The 20,761-nt window shown below is 44.7% G+C and overlaps 1 protein-coding gene across 1 annotated transcript; it reads right to left on the reverse strand.

Annotated features, from left to right (window-relative positions):
• Positions 1-1,858: 1,858 nt before the first annotated feature.
• On the reverse strand, positions 1,859-19,346 carry LOC145356862 (protein phosphatase 2C-like domain-containing protein 1). Its single transcript, XM_080209820.1, has 2 exons — positions 16,483-19,346; positions 1,859-3,315 (listed from the first exon to the last, which is right to left on the reverse strand). The coding sequence occupies exons 1-2, from the start codon at positions 17,444-17,446 to the stop codon at positions 2,078-2,080; spliced, it is 2,202 nt and encodes a 733-aa protein (XP_080065946.1). The 5' UTR covers positions 17,447-19,346; the 3' UTR covers positions 1,859-2,077.
• Between the last annotated feature and the right edge of the window lie 1,415 nt (positions 19,347-20,761).

The raw sequence follows: 20,761 nt of genomic DNA on the forward strand, positions 1-20,761 counted from the left end.
GTTTCTGCTTAGCGATTCTGCGTTGTCGTATGTCGTGAAAGCTGCCTTGGAGAATGCTTACCCGAAGATCAGAGGCTGAATGCCCTTGACTTCTGAAGTGTTCCCCCACAGGAAGGGAACACCCCTGCCTGGTGATTGTTCAGCGATGTTCATTCATCCGTTATCATAGCATTTGCATGGTCTCCCCAATGTACCATGCCTCGGGACATCCTTTCCTGCAGCGTATCAGGCAGACAATGTTGGCCAAGTCACAAGAGTATGTACCGTGTACCTGGTGGATGGTGTTCTCAGTGAAATGATCTGGCATTCTTGCAGAGGTTGCTGTGGCAGGGTTATGTGGTGAGGTGGTAAGGTGGTCACTGTTCTTCTGAAGGTTGCGTATAATGGTCTGTTTGAGGTTGTGCGGTTGTTTGAAGGCAAGTAGTGAAGGTGTGGAAATGGTCTTGGCAAGATGTTCATCTTCATTGATGACATGTTGAAAGCTCCGGAGAAGATGTTGTAGTTTCTCTGCTCCAGGGAAGTACTGGACAACGAAGGGTACTCTGTCCAACATGTCCCGTGTTTGTCCTCTGAGGCATATATATATATGTATGCCCTGTTTGTGAACTTCATTCACCTGATGAAGGGGCAACGCTTCGAAAGCTTGTGTTACCAAAAAATCCATTGGACTTTAACCTGGTGTTGTGAGACTACTTACTGTGCCCTACCCCAGTCCAAAGTCAGCAAATTCACATCATGACTGCCTTTTGAGGAAGAGAGTCTCAAAGACTCACAACTCACTGAGAGAAAAAGTTTCTCCTCATCTTTGTCTTAAATGAGTGAGCCCTAGTTCTAGATTCTCTGACATGAGGAAACATTCCCTCCACATCCACCCTGTCAGTATCCCTGAGGATCTTAAATGTTTTGATCACTGTTGAAAGAAAAATGTCACCAGTTTAAGACAGAGATGAGAATTTTTTTATCTGAGGGTGTTGAATATTTGAGATGCTTTTCCTCAAAAGGAAATGGAGTCTTTGAACATTTTTAAAGCAGAACTAGATAGATTGTTGATTTTAGAAAAGGGGTGAAAATTTATCAGGGATAGACAGGAACGTAATATTGAGATTACAGTTGGATATATCATTACCAAATTGACTGGCGGAATAGGCTCGGGGGTGTGAGTAGTCTACACCTATTCCTAATCAGTAAATCACTGTTTCTTCCAATCCCCTGCTCCCAGTTATAACCTTGAGCTGACGCTGTCTTCTGATTGCTTGCAATCGTCCCCACTGGTCTACAGCTGTGGCCTACTTCCACTAACTTCCCTTCCATCCTGTTAGGAAGACTGTCAATTTGTCTGCAGACAAGTAGAAAGCAGCACAGCAATACTAAAATGACGTATTCAAGGTCTCGGTTTTGCCAAACAGTTCATCTGATTATGGACTTCGTCTGCACCTTCTCTAGTTTCAGGTTAATACTGTATGTGGGCTATCTTATCAGGAGGGCATTACTGTCAAATTTAATCTACACCCAGACACAGTATTTGTCACACATTTCTCAGGATGATTAATGCCCAGCAATAAGCTGTAGAAATGCTGGCTGATTTTATCTTCTCCTTATCTTAGAGAAAGTTAATTAATTTGTCACATTTTTCCATTTAGCCAGATGCAATTCGTCCACTTAAAGAATTGGATTGCATCTGCTGAACCTTTACTGCTCAGTATCACACTACACAGAGTATTTCACCCCAGAGTGTCAGCTACGGAGTTGGACACAGATCGGGTCTTACAGCAAGACTTACATAAAACATTATATTTTACAGCAAAGAAAGTTTATTTATTCAGCAAACAGAGTCTACTTAAAGAGCACACTACAGCAAACAATCTACAGAATCGATTTAAGAGTCTCTACCAGCAATTGCAATAAGAACTCATGCCGAAAACTACAACAATTTTTCCAGATAAAAGAACAATGAATGGAAAATAGTCTCGTACAAATTATGTGGGAAAAATCCATGCCAGTCACTGACAGCAGTGTGGTCTCCAGGCATGATTGCCAGGGAACTTTCTTCAGATGCACCACTTCTGAAATGGAGGAATTATGTCATTTCTTCTCTTTTAGAGATTAATTTATTACATCCAGGAAGCAACAATATGACCACTGTTATGTTGTCAGAAGCTCCTGCTTGTTTAGCAGTTTCAACTAATTGTTTGCTGATTGTATTTGCTAGAGTTTCATATTGAATTTCTTGCCGTTCACCAGGTGTTTCCTGACCTGATTCTTCAGTGGCTTCATCTTGATTCATAAGATAAGCTTCTTCATATAATTTTTCAATGGTAAATGTTTCTGAAGGGGTTGATTCAATTTGCTCACTGAATTTTTCGGATATATCCTCTTGGCTTAGGTGACCATTTATTCCCTCAATGTGTGAAGACACCTCAGCCTCAGGAATCATGGGTAGTTTGTTATCATTATATTTCTCTTTTGTTAAATCCTCCTTGTGTTCTATGAAAGTCCCATTGTCCTTATCTTCATTTTCTGGTAGGGGCTTCTCAAGAAAATTGTCCGCGTTTGTCTTGTCTTCACTGTTCTCAAGTGAAGTAACCTTTTTTTTCACAAATATACTACTGTCATGTTCCAGCTCTTGTGACACAACATCTATAATCTTTTCAATTGGTGACTTGAGTTTTTCCTCTGTTGGAACGTTCTGTTGTAAATTCTGCATGGCTTGCCAAAGAGAATCATGATCTTTCATTAATGTTAAATGCTTGACTAGAGATTTCAAGGTCTTCCAGCCATGTTTCTTGCTTATCAATACCTCCTCCAACAAACGTTTAAGGGACATCATAGCAGCTCTATGCCCCTGCTGTGAAAACTCCTCAAGCAACTGTGCTACAGCGGAACTTCTGTCAACAATGCGTGCATCTGATTCCATAATATGTAAAGAATGAGTTACTGAGTGGATATGTCTAGATTCTGTGTGAAAAGATCTTAAATAAAAAGAAAGCATTTCCAATGAGATTGAAACTACTTCATGTCTACTTAGCACTTTCCAAAATCCACTTGAAGCTAGAACAAGAAACTGACAAGAGGAATCAATAGGGATAGAGGCAGTATGTGGTATTGGTACAATAGATGTTTTAAGCTTGGGGTCTCCATGGAATCCAAGCCCTCGTGTTGATTGAATGAATCCCTCTACAAGCCCATGTCGTTCATTTTTACTGATTGTTCCACCAGCCAGCAGAATACGTTTACATTCTTTACGGTTTGAGGTGCTGTGGTTTTCAGTTAAACGGTAACCTTTTCCATTTCTACACAAGACAGCATGTACATCACCTGCAGAAAGATATGCTTATCGTTTAAATGATACTAATTTATTGATTATGATGGAAATAGTTAGTGACTTTTTAATGCTTGCTTATTGAACATAAGAACATAAGAAGTAGGAGCAGGAGTAGGCCATCTAGCCCTTTGAGCCTGCCTTGCCATTCAATAAGATCATGGCTGATCTGAAGTGGCTCAGTTCCACTTCCCGCTTTCTCCCCATAACCCTCAATTCCCTTGCCTACCAAAAACCTATCCACCCGTGTCTTAAATATATTTAGCGAGGCAGCCTCCACCACTTCAACGGGCGAAGAATTCTAGAGATTCACCACCCTTTGAGTGAAAAAGTTCCTCCTCAACTCCGTTCTAAACTGCTCCCCCCTTGTTTTGAGGCTGTGCCCTCTAGTCCTGTTGTCCTTTCTGAGCAGGAAGAATCTCTCTACCTCTATCCTATTCATCCCCTTCATTATCTTATACGTTTCTAAAAGATCCCCCCTCATCCTTCTAAACTCCAACAAGTACAGACCCAGTCTATTTAGTCTCTCTTCATAGTCCAACCCCCTCATCTCCAGTGTCAGCCTAGTGAACCTCCTCTGCACTCCCTCCAAGGCCAAAATATCCTTGCGCAAGTGCGGCAACCAAAACTGCACACAGTACTCCAGCTGCAGCCTCACCAGTGCCTTGTACAGATGCAGCAAGACCTCCCTGCTTTTATATTCTATCCCCCTCACTATAAAGGCCAGCATCCCACTCGCCTTCTTGATCACCTGCTGCACCTGCAGACTGGGTTTTTGCAACTCATGCACAAGGATCCCCAGGTCCCTCTGCACCGTAGCATGCTGCAGCTTTTCACCCTTTAAATAATAATCCCTCCTACTATTATTTCTACCAAAGTGGATAACCTCACACTTGCCAACATTGTACTCCATCTGCCAGGTCCTCGCTCACTCGCTCAGCCTATCTAGATCCCTCTGCAGACTTTCCACACCCTCCGCACAATTTGCTTTCCCACTTATCTTCGTGACATCAGCAAATTTCGACACCCTACACTCAGCCCCCTCCTCCAGATCATCTATATAAATGGTAAATAGTTGAGGCCCCAGCACTGATCCCTGCGGCACTCCAGTAGTCACCAACCGCCAATCGGAATAGCACCCATTGATACCACCTCTCTGCCTCCTATTAGACAACCAATCCTCTATCCACACTAACACCTTACCCCCAACTCCATGCCCCCTAACATTCTGAAGCAAGCTTTTGTGCAGCACCTTATCAAATGCCTTCTGAAAATCGAGAAACACCACATCTACCAGTTCCCCTCTGTCTACTACACTAGTCACATCCTCACAGAATTCCAATAAATTTGTCAGACACGACTTCCCCTTAACGAATCCGTGCTGTGTCTGATCTATCAAACAATTCTTCTCAAGGTGCCTCGCTATTTCTTCTTTGATGACAGATTCAAGCATTTTTCCAACAACAGACATTAAACTAACCGGCCTATAATTCCCTGCCTTTTGCCTGCTACCTTTTTTAAACAGCGGCGTAACATTAGCCATTTTCCAATCTTCCAGCACTTCCCCGGAATCCAGCGAATTTTGGTAAATAATCACTAAGGCATCTACTATCACCTCTGCCATTTCCTTCAGAACCCTGGGATGCATTCCATCCGGTCCTGGGGACTTGTCCACCATCAGTCCTGCTAGTCTATCAAGCACTACCTCTCTAGTGACAGTAATCGCATTCAGGCCCTCAACTCCTACCATCCTTCTATCTTTAATACCCGGCAAACTATTCGCGTCCTCCTCCGTGAAGACCGAGGCAAAAAACTTATTTAAGGCCTCAGCCATTTCCTCATCCCCCACCACTAAATCCCCCCTCTCATCCTCTAAGGGTCCAACATTCAGTCTAGCCAGCCTCCTCCTCTTTATATATTTATAAAAACTCTTATTGTCCTTTTTTATATTTAGTGCTAGTTTAGCTTCATAGTCTATCCTTCCTTTCTTTATCAACTTCTTAGTCAATCTTTGTTGATTTTTAAACCTCTCCCAATCTTCTACTCGCCCACTACTTTTAGACACTCTAAACGCATCAGCTTTTAATTTAATACTCTCCTTTATTTCCTTCGATAATCGCGGCTGGTTATCCCTTCTCCTACGTTCCTTCTTTACCATCGGAATAAATTTCTGCTGAGTACCGAAAAAGATCTCCTTAAAGATCCTCCACTGTTCCTCAGCAGTCCTATCGGCCAATCTACGCCCCCAATCTACATTTGCCAATTCCTCTCTCATCTTATTGTACTCCCCTCTGTTCAAACAGAGGACACAGGTCCGGGACCCTACTTTCTCATCCTCCACCTGCATCAAAAACTCAACCATACAATGATTGCTCGCCCCAAGAGGATCCCTCACAATAAGATCCCTAATTCTACCTGCCTCGTTACACAACACCAGATCTAAGACAGCTCGCTCCCTCGTAGGTTCCGTCACACACCGTTCAAGGAAACTATCACGACAGCATTCCAAGAACTCTTCCTCAAGCCCACCGCGTCCGACTTGGGTCAACCAATCAATACGCAGGTTAAAATCCCCCATAATTATCGCCGTTCCATTTCTGCATGCATCATTTATTTGCCTGTTTATAGCCCGCCCCACCTCTAAGTTATTATTTGGGGGCCTATAGACCACACCCACCAGTGTCTTCCTCCCCTTACTATTCCTTATCTCCACCCACAATGATTCCACATTCTGCTCTTTGGAGCCTATATCTTCCCTTACTACTGCCCTGATATTATCCTGAACTAACAGAGCTACCCCACCTCCTTTTTCCTCCCGTCTATCCTTCCTAACACTTGATACCCCTGGACATCCCCCAGTCCCTGTCACCCTGCAACCATGTTTCCGTAATGGCCACTAGATCATATCCATTTGTGCTGATCTGCGCCATCAGCTCATTCACTTTGTTCCGAATGCTTTGTGCGTTCAGGTAAAGTGTCTTTAACCCAGCCTTTATCTGGACCCTATTTGAAGGAACGCTACTAACCTTTCTCATGCCCCCTACTCCCTTTATTATTGGGACATACTTATCATTTTCCCACGCCCGTACCCTCTCTTTTACTGTAGACATTGTAATTTCTCGTACCCCTGCGCCCTGCCCCCCCCCCAACCCCCCACCAATTAGTTTAAAGCCCTGTCTACAGTCCTAGCTGTACGATTCGCCAGGACTCTGGTCCCAGCACGGTTCAGACCAACACCATCCCACCTGAACAGGTCCCACCTACCCCAATACTGGTGCCAATGCCCCATAAATTCAAAACCATTCCTCCCACACCAATCCCTGAGCCACCCAGTCATCTCTTTAAGCCTATTTACCCTACGCCCATCTGCACGCGGTTCAGGTAGTAATCCAGAGATAACCACCTTGTTGGTTCTGCTTTTTAATTCCATTCCCAGCTTTTCATACTCCCTCTGCAGATCCTTAGTTCCCATTTTGCCTATGTCATTGGCACCCACATGTACCACAACGACCGGATTCTCACCCTCCCACTCCAGGTTCCTCTGCAGCCCAGATGAGACATCCTGGACCTGAGCACCAGGCAGACAACACACCCTTCTGTATTCCTTATCCCTGTCACAAAGGACAGTGTCTATGCCCCTAACTACACTATCCCCAATTACCACTACATTCCTCTTTACTTCTTCCTCTTTGTCCTGTGTCTGCACCACTGTACCGTGGGCAGTTTGCTCATCAACCTTACAGCCCTCGTTCTTGTCCACACTGGGAGCAAGAACCTCAAACCTGTTCCTCCCCAGTCCCCCCTCCTTCCTCCCCAGTCCCCCCTCCTTCCTCCCCACTCCCCCCTCCTTCCTCTCACCCTTCTTCCCCACTCCCCCCTCCTTCCTCTCACCCTTCCTCCCCACTCCCCCCTCCTTCCTCCCCACTCCCCCCTCCTTCCTTTCACCCTTCCTCCCCACTCCCCCTTCCTCCCCACTCCCCCCTCCTTCCTCCCCACTCCCCCCTCCTTCCTCTCACCCTTCCTCCCCACTCCCCCCTCCTTCCTTTCACCCTTCCTCCCCACTCCCCCCTCCTTCCTCTCACCCTTCCTCCCCACTCCCCCCTCCTTCCTCTCACCCTTCCTCCCCACTCCCCCCTCCTTCCTCTCACCCTTCCTCCCCACTCCCCCTCCTTCCTCTCACCTTCCTCCCCACTCCCCCCTCCTTCCTCTCACCCTTCCTCCCCACTCCCCCCTCCTCCCCACTCCCCCCTCCTTCCTCCCCACTCCCCCCTCCTTCCTCTCACCCTTCCTCCCCACTCCCCCCTCCTTCCTTTCACCCTTCCTCCCCACTCCCCCCTCCTTCCTCTCACCCTTCCTCCCCACTCCCCCCTCCTTCCTCTCACCCTTCCTCCCCACTCCCCCCTCCTTCCTTTCACCCTTCCTCCCCACTCCCCCCTCCTTCCTCTCACCCTTCCTCCCCACTCCCCCCTCCTTCCTCTCACCTTCCTCCCCACTCCCCCCTCCTTCCTCTCACCCTTCCTCCCCACTCCCCCCTCTCACCCTTCCTCCCCACTCCCCCCTCCTTCCTCCCCCCAGCAGCACCCTCTTGTTCCTGACCCTTAGAGTTAGCCAGTCTAGGGGGTGTGGATGTCTCTTGCACCTCATTATCTAGGGTACACTCCCTCCCCATGATGAGCCTCAGTGTCTGAAGCTCAGAGGCCAGCTCATCTGCTTTCAGCTGGAGCTCTTCCAGCAACCAGCACTTACTGCAGACATGGTCACTGGGAAGGACCTTGGGGTCCACCAGCTCCCAGATCATACAGAAACAGCACATCACATACCCCTCCATCACAGTCTCTTAGTAATTACTGAACACAGTTAAGAAGTCAAACTTACCTGGCCTCATTGTGCGCAGACAAGAGATATATGTGTTGGTTTTTTACACAGACTTTAAAAAGTGCTCAAGATTGTAAACAAATTACAATAATTAATCACATTTCAAGTTCAATTCTGATTTTTTTTAATAAAATTACAACACCTGTGAACATCAAACAGGAACACCTAGTGGAGATCAGAAACATTTCAATTCGATGTTGACTAAAATTGTGCACTTCATAAAACGAAAATGTGTATTAATTATCATTAATGGGAAGATCATAAAAAAAAGTCATTTCTTCTGAGACAAAGATCACAATGGTAACAATCCGAACTGGGGAGGAACAGACCGGATCACTTGATGCCAGATTTAATGCCCATTTAACAGTTGAAGTTGAGTTTGAAGCCAGTCTGTCAGATCATTAATTTTAGCAGTTAAGAATGTGGATACTCTTCAGTCTGTTAAAGAAAAGGATTATAATCTTTTGGAAAGTGTACCTCTTACTCCTGCAGGAATCATCTCAGACAGCGGCACCACACCGACTTCAGAAATTAGATTAAAGACCTCAGCCATATGGTGAGGGTAGGGATTGTTCTCGTTAAAGTAGAAAAGTTAGGGAGATGTTAGATAGAGGTGTTCAAATTCATGCTGGGTTTGATAGAGTAAATAGGAAGAAACTGTTTCAAGAAGAGTCAGTAACAAGGACACAGATTTAATTGTCAAATGAACAGGAGATGACATGAGGAAAATACATTACATTGTGAGAGATTATGATTTGCAGTTCATTGCCTGAAATGATGGTAAAAGCAGATTCAGTGATTACTTTCAAAAATAAACTAGATAAATACTTTTAGGGGGAAATATTTGTGATGGGATAATAGCAGGGACATGGAACAATTGGAATGAAAGACTTGCATTTATATAGTGCCTTTTGTCACAAAGTGATTTACAGCCAATTAATTACTTCTATAGTCACAGTAGTAATGTAGACCTCTGTAACTCCTTCCAAAGGAGGATGGTCTCTGACAATCTGACAGCATATCTATGCATGCATACTCATCAGCAAAGGCACAGAAATCCACCTTTATAAATGCTGATAACTTCTCACTTCATTGTCCAAAATGGCAACAAATGACTTGGGTTTGTGAGGTCCCAGGACTTTACCTCAACATCTGAGAGTGTAAGATTTTCACTTCAGCCTGTCTCAATTTATAAGGCTATGATTTGTAGCTAAGTTTGTGGAGATCTGTGTTCACAATTGAAGCTAAGATGCAATTGTAAGGACCATTCTAGATTTGCAAAGATCATCTTCAATCATCATTTTCAATCTTGAAGACCTGTGGGAGGAGGGCATTGTTAAACGTATTAACTTGATGCTGCTGACATTGTAATATTTCCAATTCTAGGATCAGTGATGACAGTGCCTCCACCCTGCTGCACATTGCCACCAATAAAAATGGCAACCACATATACAACTGTACATTCATGGCACTGGCAGCAAACCCAGCCAATGTAGAAATCACAGCTGCCAAATTGTGTGCGGCAAGCAAATGGATCTTTCAAAGTGCAGGAAAAGTCATAAAAAGGCTGAATGACATATTTTTGTGCTGCGCATGTTTTGCCTTAAATTATGGAAGAGCTAGGACAAAGAGATAGTAAGCCCAATCCATGAAGGGCATGGTCACATACTAGTTCTGTCACAGAGGACTCAGCTACAGAATTTGAAAGAACTGATCGTCATTTGCCAGGGAATGTTAGGTGCACTTTTCAACCTGTCAGACAGTTTGTGCACAATGTGGACATGGAGGGGTTGAACTCCATCTGGTTTCAAGAGCAACATGGAGACTATTCTGTCTAACTTGAACCAAATGATCAAAGCTACCAACACCATATGAAGCCCACCATGACGGACTTTGTTATGGTAACTCTGACAAAGTTCAGATGACTACTATGACAGCACAGACTGCTGTCCTGGAAGTTCATAAGGTTACAAAAGCAGCTTTCACTGCTGGCATGGAAGATCAAACAACTGCTACCTTTACATTAGAAAAACATGGTTGCAAGTAGCTTGCAGGGACCCTGGTTCCCCTTGTGTTCTTTCTCACAGTGCATGCTCTCTCCATAGCCATTCTGTCAATACAGTTGATTTTGTCGTACAGTCAGCAGGTCCAAACTAATGCAGGCCACAACAAGATGCGAAATCTGTAGCTGAGCTCACTTGGCGAAGCGCTGTTGACAGTCATCCTCCAGTACCATCTGAAGTGTTCTCAATGGAAGTTTAACAGCTTTTAATTATAAGGCTGTAGCCACTTGGAAAACAATTCATAGAAGCATAAGAATAGCAAAAGAAGCACACACAACAGACATTAAGTGCTTGCCTGGAAAGAAGTTTGGGAGAAGCATGATCAGAATATTTGTTTGATAAATATTCAATTTGGTGTTTATGTTAAGCTTTGTAGTGACTTAAGGCAAGACCCATAAATCTGAACTGAAGGAAAGTGATAAGGATTATGACACTGTTGGGGAACAAGGAGAGATGACCTAGGTGAAATATTCTTCAATGAGCTGGTCTCTGAGAGCTGCGGCAGTTAGGGGCACTCTTGGTCACTCTCCTTTTCCTCTTTTGTCCTCCTGCACTTGCTGCTGCCTACATGGTTGTAAAGGTTGACAGTGAAGCAGGAACATAGGAACGTAGGAATTAGGAGCAGAAGTAAACAAATCAGCCCATTGACCCTGCTCCACCATTCAATCAGATGTTGACCGACTTCTCCCTGATCTCAAATCCATCTCCCCTGCTGTTCCCCATATCCCTTTAATTCACTCTTTATCAGAAATATATCTATCTCCTTCTTGAAACCATTCAACGATTCAGACTTCACCGCACAAAGGGGCAGTGAGTTCTACAAATTCACTACGCTCTGCGAGAAGTAGATCCTTGTCATCTCAGTTTAAAATCTACCACAGCTTATACCTGTGACCTCTTGTTCTACAAGCCGGCAACATCAAACCCAGATACATGCTCATGAGCGTACTGCGAACCTTAGAAACAATCCGAGCAACAGGTATGCTTGAGTACCCAGGCCGGTTGCTCGATAATTTTCCTTGTGGCGTTGTGGCATTTGTTGTGGGCATGCTCCACACTGTGGTGGGTTCCTGACAGAAGCCATGAGACAAGACTGGAGGCATAACTTTCGTTAGCCAGTAGCTGGCCTGTAACGCATACTAATAGAATATGAGTTAGACATGGCTGCAGGCAGGTCACAGACATAGAGCTTGCAAGATATAAACACAGGGAATCTTTTTACTGGTGTAGTTGTCAGGCTGGAGATGAGGAGCAAACATGACAATGAATGTGCAGATTACGGCACCCAATTGAGAAATCTGGCATAAAGCCAGGACCTAGCGCTTTCTGGAACTGCTTTGCTTTTTTTGTGGGAAGTGGATGCCGGTTTAGTGCTGGTTACCTCCCTGATACCATTATTCCTGGTAGGAATAATGGTAGGAAGGATTATTACTTATGTGGAGAAAAACTGCAGGAGGCGACGGTGCAGAGGGACCTCGGGGTCCTTGTGCATGAGTCGCAAAAACCCAGCTTGCAGGTGCAGCAGGTGGTCAAGAAGGCGAATGGGATGCTGGCCTTCATAGCGAGGGGGATTGAATATAAAAGTAGGGAGGTCTTGCTGCGGCTGTATAGGGCATTGGTGAGGCCGCAGCTGGAGTACTGTGTGCAGTTTTGGGCGCCGCACCTGCGCAAAGATATTTTGACCTTGGAGGGAGTGCAGAGGAGGTTTACTAGGCTGATGCCGGAGTTGAGGGGGTTGAGCTATGAGGAGAGGCTGAATAAACTAGGCTTGTACTCGTTAGAGTTTAGAAGAATGAGGGAAGATCTCATTGAGACATATAAGATGATGAATGGGATGGATAGGATAGAGGTGGAGAGACTCTTCCCGCTCAGAAAGGATAGTAGGACTAGGGGGCACAGCCTCAAGATAAAGGGGGGGCGGTTTAGAACGGAGTTGAGGAAGAACTTCTTCACTCAAAGGGTGGTGAATCTCTGGAATTCTCTGCCCGTTGAAGTGGTGGAGGCTACCTCGCTAAATATTTTTAAGAAGCGGGTTGATGGGTTTTTGATAAGAGAGGGGATTAAGGGTTATGGGGAGAGGGCGGGAAAGTGGAACTGAGCCACGACAGATCAGCCATGATCTTATTGAATGGCGGGGCAGGCTTGAAGGGCCAGATGGCCTACTCCTGCTCCTATTCCTTATGTTCTTATGATACATCAAATATACAAAACGTTAAAAAATATATTTACAGCACAAAAACACGAGATTCAACTAAAGCTGTCCAAGCCCATGTTCATGCTGCACTTAAGCTTCCTCCTATCCTTCTGCATCTCATCCCATCAACATTTTCCTCGGTCATTATTCCCACATGTGCTTATGAACTTAGCTTCCTCTTATTGCATCTGTGTTCTTTTCAATTATCTATGACCTTTGGTTTGGCCTCACCCCAAGTAGAAAGATCTCCTTTACACCTACCCTATTAAACACTTTCGTAATTTTAATAGCCTTGATTATCCCACAGTCTTCTGTTTCTAGAGAAAGAAAAGTCTAGCCTGATTATCTCTCCTGAAATGCATAACCTCTCAGTTCTGGTTCCATTCTAGTAAATCTTCTTTGTACCTTCCCCAGAGCCTCTTTATCCTTTTAGAGTATGGAGCTAAGAATTGTCTATAGTTTGATCAAAATCCAGTACAAGTTTAAAGTAATTTCTTTGTTTTTCAATTCTATCTGTTTGGAGATAAATTACGAGGCTTTGTTTGCTTTTTTATGGCCTTGTTAACCTTCATTGCTACTTTTAGTGACCTGTAATTTGTATTATAAATCGGGAGTTGTGGCTGATATCACTTGTTGCGTCCTGAAAGAAGCCTACGACATTAAGGCACTTTTGACCAGAAGCTGACAACAAGACTTAGACTGGGCTGCAGCTGGTGGTACAGCTTGGTGATAAACTCTTTGATGAAGGAAAGGCACTTCATTAAATGCTTCTCAGTAGGGTAAACTTTGAATTCACCAAGGCTGTTACCGTTCAGAAGGACAAGGGCAATAGCAGCATGGAAACACCACCAACTGGAAGTTTCCTTCTAAGATACATGCCATCCTGACCTGGAACCATAATGTCATTCCTTCACTGTCACTGGATCAAAATCCTGGAATTCCTTCCCTCACTACGCTGTGGGTGTACCTACATTACATGGACTATAGTGGTTCAAGAAGGCAACTTATCATCACCTTCTCAAGAGCAATTAGGAATGGGTAATAAATGTTGGTCCAACCAGCAGCGCCCACATCCCATGAATGAATAAAAGAAGCTGTGGATTTGGTCTGCTACACAATGTCTTCCACTGTCTCTTCCTCTCTCTGGTGGTTACTCTTTCTCTATGATCTCTTCCTTTTTGCTCTGCCTTTGTAATGTGTTAGCATGGATTGAGGATTGGTGAATTGTCAGAAAACAGAGAATAGGAGTAAACAACATTTCAGATTGGCCGGCTGTGACTGGCAGAGTACCACAAGGATACCTCAGCCATTTACAATCTATATTAATGACTTTGATGAGGAAACTAAGAGTAATATATCCTAGTTTGCTGATCACACAAAGTCAGGTGGGAAAGTAGGTAGAGAGGAGGAACCAAATAGACTGCAAAGGAACATAGATAGCTTAGTTGAGCGGTAGGAACATGGTAGATGGGAGATAATGTGGCAAAACAGGAAAAATTAAAAAAGCAGAATACGTTTTAAATGGTGAAAGATTGGGAAATGTTTGCATTCAGATAGAGCTGGATGCCCTTTACATGAATTACAGATGAAAACAAATGGTACTTTATTTTTTGTTACAAAGGCGTAAGAGTAAAGGAGACAACTATTTACACCAGACATTGGTGAATCCACACTTGGAGTTGTGTGCAGTTTTGGTCACGTCATCTAAGGAAGGACAAACATGACCTAGAGAGAAGGCAGCAAAGGATCTCTAGAGTGGTTCCTGGAATGAGAGGATTGTTCGTGAAGGAGTAATTGAGTACATTATATTCCCATGAGTTCAGAAGAATTGAAAGCTATAAAATGTTAAGGAGCTTGACAGGGTAGATGCTGAAAAAAAAATGTTTCCTCCAGCGAGGGAACCAAGCGAACGAGGTCACAGTTTCAGAATAAGGAGTCAGCCATTTGGGACTGAGATCATTTTCTTCACTCAAAGGCTTTTGAATCTTCGGAGTTCCGTACTCCCGAGAGCTGTGGGTGCTCAACCATCAAACATAATCAAGACAGAGTTCAACGGGTCTTCTTTTGGATTTTGGTAAATAAAGATATTATTTTATTTAAGGTTTCATTGTGAATCAAAATTGGACAAAGTCTGGACAATAAAGTGTTTTGCAATGGCAGGTCTTTTTACTCTTTTTAAAAACAAAACTTCATTTGGCTGTGTAGGGAGGTCCCATGGGCATTGTTCCCTGTGCTCAAGCTCTGAGCCAGCAATATGTAAACAGGGTGTTTGATATTGGATGGGTGAGGGGACAAGGATTGAGGGTCAGTCTGTGTCTGCTATGGCCACCACCTCTCAGCAGAAACAGGTGAGGAAAGTGGGCTCCAGCTCAGTCAATAGATTTTGGATACTAAGGCAATTAATGGATGTGGGTATAGTGCTGAGTGATTGAATTGAGGTAGAAGGTCAGCCATGTTCATGTTGACTGACAAATAGGCTTCAAGAACCAGGTGGCCCATCTCCATCTCCTATTTCTTGCGTCATAGGAGTGATACTGCAAGATCACTGTTGTTGGAGTGAACTGTTAGTTGGTGGCTTAGACTTCCGTGGCCCAAGTTTGTTATGCTGGTATTGCTCAGCCGACTGAGCACTCTGGCATCAGGGTAGGGTATAGTGTAGTGTATAGTCTACAAGGTGGGTATAATGTACTGTATAGTGTACAGAGTATAGGAGTGTATAGGGTATAGAGTAGGATATATTGTAGTGTACGGGGTATGGTATAGTTTAGTATATAGTGTACAAAGTAGGGTATAGTGTAGTGCATAGTGTACAGGTTAAGGTATAGTGTACAGAGTATGGTATAGTGTAGTGCATAGTGTAAAGAGTAGGGTATAGTGTGGTGTAAAGTGTACAGGGCAGGATACAGTGTTCCTTCAAATGGGATGGGAGAAGACAGTCACACAGGGCTGTCCTTCTCTAGATCATGCTAGAAGAGGCTCCAACAACAGCGATCTTGCAGTATCACTCCTACAACATAAGAAATAGGAGATGGAGATGGGCCACCTGGTTCTTGGAATCTACTTGTCAGTCAACATGATCATGGCTGACCTTCTAACTCAATTCAATCACTTGGCACCATCCTCATTTCCATTAATTGCCTTAGTATCCAAAAATCTATTGACTGAGCTGGAGCCCACTTTTCTCACCTGTTTCTACCAAGAGGTGGTAGCCACAGCAGACAGGGCAGCAAAATCACACTAAATTTCTCATTCGTGGTATTTTGAACATTTTTTTTTAAATCTTCGGATTAGTTTGCCAGCATGGGTATTTGACCTGTTGCAATAACAATGCTTGGCTGGAGCTGTCTCCCAAACAGCCTTATCAACTAAAAATGTCTCTCAACAAACACCAGGTTAATGTCATCAGGTGAGGTAGCAGCAATCAGAAAGCTCGTGATTCCAAATAAACCTCATAGAAACCCTACAGTTCACATTTTGATTTGACGTGTCTTAAGTTTCCTTTGTACCTTTTGTTTCTGTTCGGGCCGTTTCCCCCTCCTTTTGGGGAGCTGCCCCCTTTTTCTTTGTCCGAACGTAATTTAAGTTTGTTTACTTGGTTTGACCCGAAAGACCACCCTACAGCGCAGGAGGAGACCATTCAGCCCACTGAGTCAGGCAACCCACTAATCTCTCCAACCTACACATCCTAGGACACTATGACAATTTAGCATGGCCAGCCAACCTAACTGGCACATCTTTGGATGGTGGGGGAAACTGGAACACCTGGAGGAAACAAACTCACGCAGACAAGGGGAGAATGTGCAGACTCTGCACAGACAGTGACCCAAGCTGGGAACTGAACCCAGGTCCCTATGAAGTAGCAGTGCTAACTACTGTGCCGACCTGTTAAGACTTTAACCTGGTGTTGTGAAATTCCTCACTGTGCCAACCCCAGTCCAACGTCGACATCTCCACATCATAACTAACTAAAGATGTAAAAGCGAGCACAGCCCGGACTATTTATGGGGTTTTTTTTAAGTGACCAACATTACCTGTGTTAGCAATGTGCAACGTTCCGACTTCACACAGACTCCGCTCTGAGAGGCTGCTTGAGTTGCTGGCACTCCGGGAGCGGGCCACTGCCGGCTCCAGCAGGCAGGTGGCGACTGTACAGCCGCTCCAGCGGACCCTGGAGCGCTCGCTGCGGCCCAGCAGCAAGATCCGGTCCATTTTCCAAAAGGCTCTGGCGAAAGCCACGTGGATGGAGGAGTAAAGGTGCTGCTGCTGGCTGCCCTTCCTCTTGAGTTCGTCGGGGATGAGGTGGGACGCATCCATGCTGCCCTGGGGAAAGAGGGGGTCGTAGCTGCGGAGGTGCGCCTGGTTGTTGCTGGACAGGGTGTAGGGGTGGCTGGCTGCGGCCAGCTGCTCCAGTATCAGCAGGGGCAGGTCTCTGGAGGTGAAGTGCACCGCGGACGCGCCATGGCAGCCGTCAAAGACCCCGATGAACCAGGCATCGCTGCGACCACCGTAGCAATCCGTGAACACATAAGTGTCTTCCATCTGGGATTTCCCGGCGGCACTCCCGCCCTGCCAGATGCCCACAGATTTCACGCAGGGGGTGTCCGGCAGCCTCAGGGGCAGCGGTATTTCCTGTTTGCACATTACGGGAGTCTGCGCGAGGAAGGGCCACGTTAGCAAGCAGCTCGACTTGACCATCTCGTAGGCGAAGTCGATCTTCTGCAGCTCCAGCGGGCTGAAGTTCTTGGAGCGCATCCTCCCGGCGACGATGCTGCGGCGGCGGAGCCGGAGGGACAGGAGGCTGACCGGCTTGCTGCCCGCCCGGTACTGCAGCAGCTCCAGCATGCGGTGCAGGGTCCGGTGGTGGCGGGCTTTCGAGGCGCGCACCTTCTTGTTGCACCTCATGCATGGCAGTGTCAGCACGTCGCACCGAGACACATCCAGAACTTGCGCGTTCCCATGGGTCAGAAGCAGGCTCTGGGCTGATTTCGAAGGCATAATGGCATCTCCTGCATGGAAGTATAAGCAGAGATTGGAGAGTCACTGCTGAAGGAAAGTAAGATGCTGCAAAGGAATCATTGTCACATTACCGTACACTGGTGCAAACTTGAGTGAAATACAAAACGGGGTTGCGGAAGCCGTTAAATGAAACAGTAATTTACATTTTAGCTGATCACATAGATAAAAACAAGCGTCATCAGCACAATTGGCTTTATAGTTTTAAAGTGTATTTATTAGTCTCACAAGTAGGCTTACATTAACACTGCAATGAAGTTACTGTGAAAATCTAGTCGCCACACTCTGGCACCTGTTTGGGCACTGAGGGAGAATTTAGCAAGGCCAGTGCACCTAATCAGCATGTTTTTCAGATTGTGGGAGAAAACCAGAGGAAACCCACACAGACATGGGGAGAACTGCGCACAGACAGTGACTCAATCCAGGAATTGAACCTGGGTCTCTGGCACTGTGAGGTGGCCATGCTAACCACTGTACCACAGTGCAGAGTCTTCAGGAAACCCAACAGTAAACCACTAAGCATTAATCAGATGACAGAATTTTTCAAAATGAAAGTAACCTGAATGCCAATATGGATATTTTTAGAAATATATTTAACCTGACCAAACCAACACTTTAAAAAAAAACATACATTTGCCCATGTTTTGAATAACAAATTATATTTGATTATTTTTAAGTAGAAAAAGTAGAAGTTGGATTAGGTCATCCGGTCCCAGGAGCCTGCGCTACCATTCTGTAATATCATGGCTGATCATCGACCTCAGTTCCATTTTCCCATCCAATTCCCATGCCCTTTGTTTCTTTAGAATCCAAGAATCTATCTCGTTACAGCCTTGGATATACACAATATATATTGGTGTTCAAAATGATGAACAATTTTGACAATAAAGAAGGATATTGTGTTTCCACTAGTTGGTATGTCAGTGACTCGGGATCACAATTTCAGGATGATCAACAAGAGAGCTTGAAGTGAGATGAGGAGAAATTTCTTTACTCAGAGAGTTGCTGGGATTTGGAATATGGTGCTGTGGAGAGTGGTGGAGGCGTATTCCATAGGAGGTTTCAAAAGAGAGCTGGATGCATATTTGAAAGTAATGAATTTAGAGGATAATGGAGGTAGGGCTGAAAAATGGAACTAGCTGACAGCTGGTGCAGACACGATGGGCCAAGTGCTGTAAAATCAATGATTCCACAAGGACTAAGTATCCACAGCCCTTTGGAATACATAGTTACAAAAATTCACAATCTTTCGAAATTTCTCCTTACTTCAGTCCAAAAAATCAACTCCTTATTCTGACTATGACCTCTAGTTTTAGACTCTCCAGCCAGGGGAAGAACTTCAGTATCTAAGGCCCATGAAGCCCTCAAGAAAATGTGTATAAGAACATGAGGACTAGGAGCAGGAGTAGGCCATCTGGCACCTCAAGCCTGCTTCGTCATTCAATAAGATCATGGCCGATTTTTTGGGGACTCAGCTCCACTTACCCTTAACTCCTTTACTGTTCAAAAATTTATCTATCCTTGCCTTAAAAACATTCAACGAGGTAGCCTCAACTCTCTTCACTGGGCAGAGAGTTCCACAGATCACAACCTTTTGTATGAAGAAGTTCCTTCTCAACTCAGTCCTAAATCTGCTTCCCCTTATTTTGAGGCTTTGCCCCCTAGTTCTAGTTCCACCCACCAGTGGAAACAACTTCCTTGCTTCTATCTTATCTATTCCCTTCACAATCTTATATGTTTCTATAAGATCTCCCCACATTCTTCTGAATTCCAATGATATAACTCCAGTCTACTCAGTCTCTCCTCATAAGCGAACCCTCTCAATTCTGGAATCAACCTGATGAATCTCCTCTGCACTTCCTCCAGTGTCAGCATATCCTTTCTTAAGAGACCAAAATTATACACAGTACTCCAGCTGTGGCCTCACCAGCATCTTATATAACTGCAACATAACATAACCTCGCTGTTTTTAAACCCCATCTCTCTAGCAATTAAGGACAAAATTCTACTTGCCTTCTTAATTACCTGCTACACCTGCAAACCAACTCCTTGAGCTTTCTGCATAAGGACACCCAGGTCCCTCTACACAGCAGCATGCTGCAATTTTTTACCATTTAAATCCATTTTGCTGTTATTCCTATCAAAATGGATGACCTCTCATTTACCAAAATTGTACTCCATCTGCCAGATCCTCGCCCACTCACTTAGACTATCTATATCCCTTTGCAGATTTTCAGCATCCTCTGCACACTTTGCTCTGCCACCCATCTTAGTGTCATCTGTGAATTTTGACACACTACACTTGGTCCCCAATGCCGAATCATCTATGTAAATCATAAACAATTGCGGCCCCAACACTGACCCCTAAAGCACACTATTTGTTACTGATTGCCAACCAGAAAAACACCCATTTTACTCCCAGTCTTTGTTTTCTGTTAGTTAACCAATCCTCTATCCATGCCAATACATTACCCATAACACCATGCACCTTTATGTATGCTTCACTGAAATCATCTCTCACTTTCCAAATTTTCTCCAACTGGAGGAAACTCTGTTCAAAAGTTGTTGGGTTTTTTTGGCTGAAGGTACTGTAGGGCATCAGAAATTGAGAGTAAAACAGTCATTTCTCTTCTGCGATTAGACTAATTAACCCTGTGCCATTGCACAATACAAAACCTAAAATAGACTTATTCTTGTTAGTTCCACATTGTTCGAGGACACTGTCTGCAATGCATTCTTTATCGTCCAAATTACATTGGGGTGGGGGAGGGCATAAGGGAGTCCTGGTGATATGTAAAATCATGCTCTCTGTGTCCTCATCACAGCTTGATGTCCGTTTTGGCTTTGTATCATCAGAAAACTTGGACGCATTAACCTCAGTACCTCCATTCAATCCAGTTTGGATTGTAAATAGTTGAAGGCCCAGCTATGATCCTTGTGGCAGCCCACTAGTTACAGATCACCGACTTGAAAATGTCGCTTTTTCTCTATTGTTGTTTGACATGAAAGGAAGATCACTGAAGAAATAAGACCAGTTACTGTTCTGGGAATAATTGACTGATGTTCAATGGTACATTCAAGGTCTGGGGGGAGGTGGAAGAAGGACCAGAAAGTTAGCATTCAGCCTCTTCAAGTCAGTTCATCAGACAACACCCTCCATGTCAGCACATTCGATAATGTCAGGTTTCCACCTGAGAGAACAGAGTGCAGCAAGTTCAGGGGGAGAGAGGTTAGAGTGAATGAGGGGAGCTGAGACATTGAGCAGGCTGATAATCATGCTATTAGCCAATGAAAAGA

This window comes from Carcharhinus amblyrhynchos, chromosome 2, assembly GCF_965287045.1.
Source record: "Carcharhinus amblyrhynchos chromosome 2, sCarAmb.v2.hapA, whole genome shotgun sequence".
Classification (NCBI taxonomy): domain Eukaryota; kingdom Metazoa; phylum Chordata; class Chondrichthyes; order Carcharhiniformes; family Carcharhinidae; genus Carcharhinus; species Carcharhinus amblyrhynchos.